The sequence below is a fragment of the Haplochromis burtoni genome, unplaced genomic scaffold, assembly GCF_018398535.1.
Source record: "Haplochromis burtoni strain Fernald_Lab_line unplaced genomic scaffold, NCSU_Asbu1 Contig_433, whole genome shotgun sequence".
Lineage (NCBI taxonomy): Eukaryota > Metazoa > Chordata > Actinopteri > Cichliformes > Cichlidae > Haplochromis > Haplochromis burtoni.
Genome location: NW_024582794.1, coordinates 94,135 through 104,498, shown reverse-complemented (window position 1 = coordinate 104,498; position 10,364 = coordinate 94,135). Strand labels below are relative to the sequence as shown.

The 10,364-nt window shown below is 47.4% G+C and overlaps 1 protein-coding gene across 2 annotated transcripts in view; it reads left to right on the top strand.

Moving 5' to 3' along the window:
- Positions 1-10,364, top strand: part of znf423 (zinc finger protein 423) — a 135,351-nt gene that overhangs the window by 108,960 nt on the left and 16,027 nt on the right. For both annotated transcript variants that reach the window (XM_005945069.2, XM_005945070.2), the window contains one exon: positions 8,487-8,618. In XM_005945069.2, coding sequence (XP_005945131.1) covers positions 8,487-8,618 — 132 coding nt within the window. The remainder of the gene's footprint in view (positions 1-8,486; positions 8,619-10,364) is intronic.

Here is a 10,364-nt window from a genome sequence, read left to right as displayed (position 1 = left end):
CACACACACACTCTCACACACACGCACAGTGTGTGGCTGAGGGAGGTCTCTAGCCATGGATGCAGGTATCTGGCAGGCTTTTCCACACATGACCTGGTAGTGATTTAGTGTCTTCATTAGCATGCTATGTGTGCGTGTGTGTGTGGGCGATACATTTGTGCTTTAGGGAAGGTTAGAGTTGGCTGGCTGCGCGTCTTGTGTTAAAGTTGAGCGTATTTTGGTGTGTGAGAGTTTTTGGAATCAATAATAAAGAAAGCTGGACTCCATCGCTCTCCTTTTCTTTCTACTCTTTAGCCTCGCTCTCCTCCATCTTCATGTCTGTCTCTGTTTTATTTTTATTTTTTTTCCTGTAAGCACAGCGTGGTTCAGTTTGGCACGACCGAGTATGGCACTGTGGTGTGTGTGTGTGATTGTGTGTGTAAAAGAGACAGGCAGGGTGGCTCGGTGGGGGATTTAGCTGGCCAGGGCAGGGGGCGAGGACAGATAGGCGAGACCAAGGTCACTCTTACGGCGCGTGTGTGTGTTTGTGTTCCTGTGTCCACGCCCGCTCGTCCAGCCCGTACAGCTGATGATGTAGCGGCTCGCTCTCCCTCTGCCTCCGTCCTCTTCAGTCTTTTCCATCACTCAGTGATTGTGTTTTAATATAAAACGGCATAAAAACCACATCCTTGTGAGAAGCCTGTATTTTTCAGCTTTTTGTTTGATATCTCACAGGCTGCCCTGCACTCTCTGCCTGTGTCTCACCATACATCAGTGTGTGTCTCCGTACAGTTTCCTGTCTGCCTCTCTGGGTCCAGATGGGCAGTTTGCAGGTTAACTGGAACAGCTGGAGCTGCATTATTAGCATCCTGCTGTGAGCTCTTATTGGCTCCTCTCCTCCTCCTCCTTCTTCTTTCTCCTTTCTCTGTCAGTTTTTTTTACAGTAAAAATCACGTGTGGACGATCCACAGCAGTCATGGACGCTGATGTTCTGTGTGAAAGTTTGAGAAAGCTCTCGGTTCGATCCTGTAATAACTGCGTTATTAAACATCACATTCAGCATGTGTGCAGAGGAGGAGCATGCAGGGGGAGTCTTGGTTAAAGGAATACTAAGTATGTCTCGCAGGCTTTCTTCTGCTGTTTTGTGTGAGTGTGTGTGTCTGTGTGTGTGTGTATGTGAGTGTGTGTTAATTTAGTTGTTGTGGAATGGAGTTGAGCTTTTTAGTGGTATTTGGATGCAGAGATGCAGCGAGGATAAGCCTACTAGCTCCCCCTGACTTCCCCTGGGAGCACAGATTAAAGAAACACACACACACACACACACACACACACACACACACACACACACACACACACACACACACACACACACACACACACACCACTAAACAGCAGGATAGGATTAGATGTGGGTAGGTAAACACAGTCACACATTTCTTTTAGATTTCCCCCCAAAAATGGGCGGTTATTGAATTTTTAACCATCGCACTTGCCATCATTTTGCGTCGTTGTATAACACACGCACAGCCGTGGATTTTAAACTCTAATATCCGTGTCTATATAAATCAATAGCAGTTTGAAAAACAGAGTCATTCAGAGAAAAGACAGTCAGGGGTGACCCTCTCTCCATCACCTTGACAACTAGATCAGAGCCTTGATTACAGTTGCCTTGGTGATTAGCCTTGGATACAGACATGCTTTTTAACCTGTGAAGACTGATGATTGTGCGTGTGTGTGTTTTCTAATCTAAACGTGCCTTTCAGATATTTACCTGAGACCTGCGCTGTGCGGTCCGACCCACAGCCGGCCTTTCTCACAGGTCGCTCACTTTGCCTGCGTGCTGTAAATGGATTCTTTTCCATGAGATGTGGATCACACGCTCACAATATTCCAGCAAAGGCTGCGACTGAATAAAAAACACCTGCAGTAAAAATAAAAATACCAGTAATTAATTAAGGACGTGCCCTAACCCACAATAAACTCCTTTATAAGTCCTTGTGGATGTCTGCTATAGCTTTAACTAGCATCAAAACACAAACAGATTAACACACACACACTGACGATGTGCATCCAGGGGGCTGTAGTTGTGTTTTACATATGTAAACAGATGGGAGAACGGAGCGAGCGTGGAAAAAGCAGGAGGAGTGAGGGTAGAATGGACGACTGGAGAATGACAGGTACTTCACTTTTAAATGTTGTCCAAGGGAGTGGCAGGCGTGTGTGTGTGTCTGTGCGTGTGTGTGTGTTGATGGTTTATTCACACACAGTGATTAGGCTTATTCCCTCTTGGCCACTTTCAAGCTTTCAATTAAGATTCTAAACACAAATATACTCTGCATTCATTACTCTCATCCCTGCTAACGAGCTAAAAAGAGGTGCGTGCGTGTGTGTGCGTGAGTGTGTGTGTGTGTGTTACTAGCTTTCTGTGTGCTTATTGGAGAAAGCGGTAATTCCCTGTTTTCCTGTGAAAGTCCTGAGCAATGATTCCAAGGCCGGAGCGATGATGTGTGCACCTCTCCTGAATATTAATTAAAGTCTAATTACATATGCTAATACAAAGACTTACATGTCAGCTGCTTGTTGTTACAGTCAAGTGCTCTCCAGATGACGCTGAGCGTCGTCTGCTGGCGTGTCTGTAACTCTGTGCAGGGTTTCAGTATCAAAGCGCTGCTTTAACATCTCCTCTCACGAGCAACAAAGAAGCCGCTGCTTCAGTGCGACGTGCATCTCGTAGTGCAGCTGGTGTCACTCACTTCTTTGCATTCCTTTACTTTTATTTTAAGCATTAAGATTCAAATATTTGAGACCTTTTATGACGCGAAACAGACAACTTTTAAAAATTCATTCAGTAAAAAAAATCACGTTTTTCACGAGTACAAAAACCTTTCATTTTCTTATTGCTACAAAAACATATGAGCGCAGCTTAGCAGACGCTAATAAAGTCATGCGTTCATAATGTAACTGTATCCCTTAATAACCCACAACCAGTGAGACGGCGGCGACGTACGCTCTGTGTGCGTGTCTGTGGAAATCTACGCACATGCGAGTGTGTGTTAGCGAGAAGGCTCTTGGCTTCGGCAGGACCGAGCGCTCCAGCTTCCTACTGTTATGTAATCTGATAGGGAAAATCCAAGCTGCTATACACAAACACACACACGCACATTATGCACACAGTCTCCTTCCAAGACACACATGCACTTTTGCACTACACAAATATGCTCAATTTGTGCACAAACTGGTCATCGCCATATGCTGCTCCCGTCTGCCAATAATACGTCTGTCTGCTTGTGTTTGTGTATTAATGTGTGAGAACGAGTGTTTTTGCTGAAAACGGTGATTGCGGGGTCTGACCGTGTCCAGAGCGAAGGAGCAGAAGGAGGGACGAGGATAACCATTCATTCATCTTTGTCTCACGTAAAGCGTTGAGCTGTTACCTGTTCTCTTGTATAAACTCTCTCTTGTATAAAGACGAGTAGTTCATAAATTCCAGTGCGCCCTTACTTCCAAAAAAGCCCAAAGTTGGGCCCATGTTGCACTTAAAGAGCATCACTCCTTTCTTTTGTTTCCTCTTTATGTGTCTGTCAAAAAGGTGAGAGTTGAGTGTTTCTGCCCACAGCCCACTGTCACCATCAACCCCACAGTACACCTGCAGACACCATGAATGAGTCCATAGAACTGAAAGGTAATAACCAAATCATGATGTATCTACATTAGGCTAACAGGCTACTGTGTGTGTGTGTGTGTGTGTGTGTGTACACCGGTTTCCCTATCTTGGTGGGGACCAACCTTCAGGTCCCCACAGGGTTGAAGACATTTTTCACACTCAAATGTGGTTTTAGTGTCAGGATTACAATTGGGTGAGGGTTAGCCACTCATTTTTGATGGTTAGGGTAAGGGGCTAGGGAAAGCATTATGTCAATGGGAGGACCCCACAAGGATAGCAAACACCACTTGTGTGCGTGTGTGTGTTTGTGTGTGTGTGTGTGTGTGTGTGTGTGTGTGTGTGTGTGTGTGTGTGTGTGTGTGTGTGTGTGTGTGTGTGTGTGTGCGCGCGCATTATGGCGGGTGGTTTGTGCTACTCGTTGTCTGAACTTTAACCTTTCAGGAGCAGCTTGGCTTTGATGAACAGGGACTAGGAAGCCCAACCAACCAAAGGCGCGCAGACACTGCGCCGGGCACTTTTACCGTCTCCATCACGCGTTTGTGAGAGATGGTGCCTTCAAACGTTTGAAAGCAGACTGGATGTGTTTAAATGCACAGATCGGGCGTTGTAGCTCAGCATCCCATCTTCATTCAGCAATATGTAAAAAATCCACAGTCAGATGAGGAGTAAACAAATGATGAAAATATTAACAGTTACCTCACAGAGAGAGTGATGGAAACAGGGAAAATGGAAGATGAGAGGAGGGAGGGAGGGAGACTGTGTGTGGGTGTTGTGTACTCGCGGGACCTCAGCACTGCAGCATTCTTCCTCTGTGTGTGTGTTTGTGTGTATGAGAGAGAGGGTGAGTAAAGGTGGGGGCACTCTTGGGACCCCTCCAGCACTGCAGCAGGTTGTGTGTTTCTACGAGTGTGTGTGCATGTGTGTATTCTCCAGCCCCCACACTACCAATGGGTCAAGCTCACACCCCGCGCATCGCCCCCCCCTGCCCCTGGTTGCCATGGAAACACACCTTGAGCGAGCCCCCCAGAGAGGTGCATACTCCTCCTCCTCCTCCTTCCGTCCACTGCTCTCTTCTTTCTCCCGACGCCTCTGTTGCTCTATCCCCGTCCGTCCCGTCATCTCTCCTTTCCTCTCCACAGCCTTCCTTCCCTTTATCTCGCTGCCTCTCTCTTGCCGTCCTCCCCATCAGTCGCCTGGCTTGGTTTACGGCCTTTACACCACCAGGGACCAAACACACACACACAATTTACTGCTCTCACACACACATCCACATTCATATAGTTTGGGGATGGGGGGGGGGTTGACAGGAACGGGGAAGGCCAGTAATGGAAGGTAGATACCCCAGAGACCCCCAGCAGCTATTCACAGAGAGAGGGAGGGGACGGTGCGAGGTTAGGACGTGTGGGGGCCGGGCACCCACAGGAGTCCCCAGCCGAGACGAAGAAAGGGTTAAGATATTTGTGTATGCACGTAGCTGTGTGCAGCATGTGAGAGGAGAGGCAGCGCCTTAGGGAGTCACCCCTCAACACAAACCAAGGAGCTCATTTATGTGTGTGTGCGTGTGTGTGTGTGTGACGGGTATGATGCCACCTGGTCCTTCTCCTCTCGTCAATTAGCCGAGAGAGAGAGAGGTGGGTAACAACACAATGAGACTGAGGGAGAACACGAGCAGTGGGGAGGTTGTGTTGGAGGAATTGTAATGATGAGTGTGGCTGCAGTTTGGACTTGTGTCCCTCCTTGTTGCTGCCTTCTGCCCATCCACACATACTGCACTCACACTGTTTGCTCGCTTGCTAATATTTCCTCTTTGAGGCGAAACTTTAGCAGCTGTTGTGTGCGCGGTTCCAGCGTTGTCTCGTGTGTGATCACGCTGTAGCTGTGCTGTCTTTCTGTCCTTCTGTCTGTCTGATATGCTAATCGAATGCTGTTAGATAAATGTACGATTACAGACAGGAGACAGAGCTCCTGACACATGGCAGAATACATGTTCGACAACGCACATTTCTAAATGACAGTATAGCAGCATGACATTTATTTAAAGAGTGCGATTAAATGTTCCACCAATAACTGGTTTACCTTTGAAAGCATAGATTTGCTTTGATGTGCATTTAAAAAGCAGAGAAAAGTTAATTTTGTGTTGGGTGGTAACAAACTCAGAGTCCTAACCTTCACCCTGCCTCTCTCCCTCTCATCCCGCTCTCCCCTGTGTTCTCTGTCCCAGCACAGGCCTCCCAGGGTTGTGTGTCTGTGTGTGCGTGTGTGTGCGCTGGTGGATCAAATGCACTCTGTGAGACAAAGCGTAGCGGCAGGATGCTCTATGACTCTGTCATCTCACTATGGGTCACATACACTCACACACGGACTGTGTCTCAGAGGGGGACAGCACACAGAGACAGTGGTCCCCACACACACACTGATCAAAACAATGTATTTGTCAGAAAAGAGAACTCTTTCATGGGACACACACACGGGCGATGGAGGCCTCTCTCCATGCCCTTGTGCCGGACAGCCCAATTATCTCTCTGCACCTCACTGTTTCCCCTCAGTTCTCTCTCTCTTTGTGCGTTTTGCCGCCCTCTCTTTCTCTAGTTTCGTATTTTTTGGCCCCTGTTTTTCACCCTCCCTACATTTGATTGACCAATAATTAGCTTCAAAGGTTTCTTTTGTAATTCTGTTTTTGTTGACGTCATCTGTGCTTATCGAATAAAAAAGTCCTTTTTACTGGCTGATAAAATACGAACGTTATTGAGGGAATAATGCGTTTAACAACCCTGGTTGATGCCTTAGATTAAAAAGAAATTCCCCACCCACCTGTCAACTCGACAGAAACATAACGACTTTGCTTGCTTAGTGCAACGATGTGTGTTTGTGTAACTGCAACAACTGCACAATAACCTGGAGCATCGCTGATGTTGGACTCATCATTGTGTACATGAGAGGGTGGCTGATGTTTGACCGCTCCCTCTGATCCTGGCAGCGTGGGAGAGTGCGAGGCGACTTCTGAAGAGAGCTTTGCCCCCACTGAGGACACGAGCTTTAAAGTGGCTTCGACAGAGCCCCCCAATACACATGCACACAAGCGCGCACATGCACACAAGCGCACACATGCTGAGCTCACTGACGCGCAGGCATTACTTACAGCGTTGGCCCTCTGCCTCCGTATCACCTTCTGTACAGCTGAAATGATGCATTGTTAAATAAAGGCGTCCTTTTAAGGAAATAATGAAAATGTGACGATTGATTCAGCTGGTAGAGCCGCACACGCCTCTCTCTCTCTGTGCGCCTCGCTCCGTGTGACTCTCTCCTGCTGGTTCAATCTCCTAGTAAATGATAATGAACCTCTATCTGTCTCAGTGTGTCTCGGACACTCTGGCGCCCCACACAACCCAGCAGCCTTTGAGGTTTGTGTGTGTGCGGGGGAACGGGGATGTTTGGGGTCCACGGAGCATACCATCTCATTCACATAAGCCCATGTGGCGCACACACACACACACACACACACTCCCCCGTGGCTATTGAGACGGGATTAGGGCACCCTCGTGTCGGCCTTTGAGGCACAGAGAGATAGGAATCTGTGTGTGCATGTTTGTGTGTATTAGTCAGTATGGGTGTCATGGATGTGTGATTGAAGACGTTATTAACCTTGCGATCCCCTGCAGCTCTGACGCTGAACTTCCACAGACTCTTTTGCCGTGTCGGTGTGTGTGTGTGGACGTTTGCACTTACAGGACACGAGATAAGTGACAAACGAGGGAAAAGACACAGATCGCGCGCTCCGTGCGTTCGCATGTTTGTGTGTACATGTGTGCGGCTCCTCAGGAGGTCACAGATTGGCCCACAGAAGACGCCATCTGATGTCTCCGGGCAGTGCGGGCCTCTGGTGTGCTTGTGTGTGTGTGGGCGACTGGGGCGTCTGTCCTGTGTGGTACAATGGTGATAAGGACAACGGGCAGGAGACCTGATCGTCAAGGGGTGCACGCCCACCTTTCACCGTGGGTGTTGTGATGTCACTCACGCCATCTTAAAATAGACGCAGTAACACTGCTATGATCCTTAGAGAGGACGAAGGCTGATGACGTCTGCTCGTGTGATGAAGCTCGATGATATTTACATTTAATCTCCGTTCAGAACTCTTTATGTTTACGCAGCGAGCTCCTTATCTCTCATCTATACCACAGTGCAGCTGTGATGAGCTATGGAGCACCGTTAGCGGCTGTCACAAACCGATCAATCTTAATTTGAATTTGATACAAAATGTAAGGCGTGACCAAGTCTTACACAGGAAATCCGAATACTGTACGTGAAAGTAAGTCGCACGGAGCGAGGAGTGCGAATTGGAAGCCGTACCAATTAATCAGAGAGTGATGGACCAAGAGAGACGAAGGGGGACACAGAGGAAGGAATGGGTGAGTGAGGGATGGATGAGTGACTGCAGTGGGGAAGGACAGATAATGAGGACAGAGGGAGGCAAGGGATAGCTGTAGGAGGGGTAGATCATCCCCAAACCCGATGGGGAAGACAGGCAATTACCAGCTGGGAAAGATTTTGGTTCTTCTCGGAGCGTGAGCAGGATAATGTCTCTCAGTTCAGTTTTCCGTACATTGTCCTTTCAATTCTGCTCAAACTACAGCCTCCCATCATTTCGCTGATATTACTTATTATAAATTCCTTGTTATAAATACTGGAATGGTAAACAGTCTAAAGCCATTGTGTGCATATCTGACAGAGCACACAGAAAACATCCACCGTGCATGTTGTATGAATATTCTGATATCATGTCATGTGTTCCCGTGTTATGTCGTCTAATCCGGCCTCCACACGCGTGTCTGTCTCCTATTTGCAGAGGAAGGCATCAATCATGAGTGCAAGCTGTGTAACCAGATGTTTGATTCACCTGCCAAGCTGCTTTGCCACCTGATAGAGCACAGCTTCGAAGGCATGGGAGGTACCTTCAAGTGTCCCGTCTGCTTCACAGGTGAGAGGCAAACTCACACATTTACCTTCAAGGACGAGAGCACAGACGAGTCCTTTTCTCTTGTGTCCAAAGTCTGCTTTGATTTTAAACGTCATCAGTTTGATGACGTACACGACAGGTGACTGTTGTTCTTCGTGTTGGTGAAGATTTACAGCTGTGCTTGTACAGATGCTTCGCCATCAGCGATGGCGAAAAGAAAAATGCCCTCACTGTTTTGTGTTTTATTGTGTGCTAAATAAAACAGTCTGAAAGCCAAAGGGGTGTGCTCAGCCTGGTAAAGTTAATATCTGCACTTGAATCATCCTTATCAGCTGCTGTACCTGCTGCGGCTCAGAGCTGTCTCTCTCTGCGTCGCGCTCAGTAAATGTGCTGGAACGGCTTTGGCATTTCAGATTTTGCAATATTCATTGTTTTAACATTTCAAACTGTGGGAGTGATCCCGCAGCAGGGCGCCGCAGCTAAAGAAGCCCCTACCAGAAGTGTGTGTGTGCAGATGTGAACACAGTAATGTCTCCAAATATGGAGTACTTTCAGCCTTTGCAATACACTGGAGGGCAGAAACAAAATGCTGGATGACCACATTAGGCCTGCGGTGTTCACACTCTCATTCAGCACCTATTTTAGGAGAAACTAAGTCAGCACCTTTGCTTTTGCTTCTTCTCGTTCCATCTCCCTCTCTGTGCCTGGCTCTCCGTTGCTCTCTTTCCCTCTCTCGGTTGTTGAGTTTGTCTTGTGTTGTGTGCCTACCCCCCAGGTACACACAAACGCTTTAAACTTTAACTCTATTCCTTGGTGGCTTATGAATTAGTAAGATGGGCACCACTCCTGTGGGGAGGCTTAATAATTCAACACATACACACTCACAGCGAAAACCAAAAGTTTACTGAAACAAAGGGAAGAGAAAGAAGGAAAAAAGTGTGTGAGACTGCGCGGAAGTTAAAAAAAGGAGAGATAATTTATTGATAAATAGCACACGGTCTCTGAGGACAGCGCTTCCTGTTTTCTCTCGTTCCTTCTCCTGCTTTACGCCGTCTTATATGTTCCCTCCTTTCCAGTCAACCTTCATTGGCTTTGGATGTATTTGACTGTGTTGGTGGGGGGGGGGGTATTTATAGTGTATGCTAAGTGTCAGTTTTGATTCTTACTCTCCCAAAACATCATGTAGGACAACTTTGAGTGCCCTGAGTCACGACTAGGCCGACGTGTTTAGTAGTTTAGTAATACAGCCTGAATTTGACACCTTACCCACACGTAGCTGGACTTCCCCTTCAGGTCACTGCCATCAGTGGTGAGATATCTTTGAGTCCCAGTAATCACTGGTTAATCCTAACCAGTTAATTAGAAGGCAGCTGGACTTCTGTTTGGTTGCATACATTAACTGACTGATGGGAATCGTAAAAGGATGATCCTGTTCATCCGGACGTTACCAGTGGGAGAAACGTTTCGTCATCATCCAGATGACCGTTTCCTTTTAAGCAGCACATGTGCACAATGACTGAAACTCGCTGAATCACTGTGCACATGTGCTGTTTGTAAGGACATGTTGGTCACCTGTCGAGTGACACTGAAAACGCTACGTCCAGATCAATTCGATCAACCTTTTGGGATTTACTCACCTGGATGATTGAGAGCAGGGCGATATGACCAAAAATATTCATCACCATTAGGGTTGCCAACTCCCCGAAAAATAAATAAGGGACACCTCGTGGCCAGGGCCGGGCGACCCAGTTGTCTTCACCCTTCCCA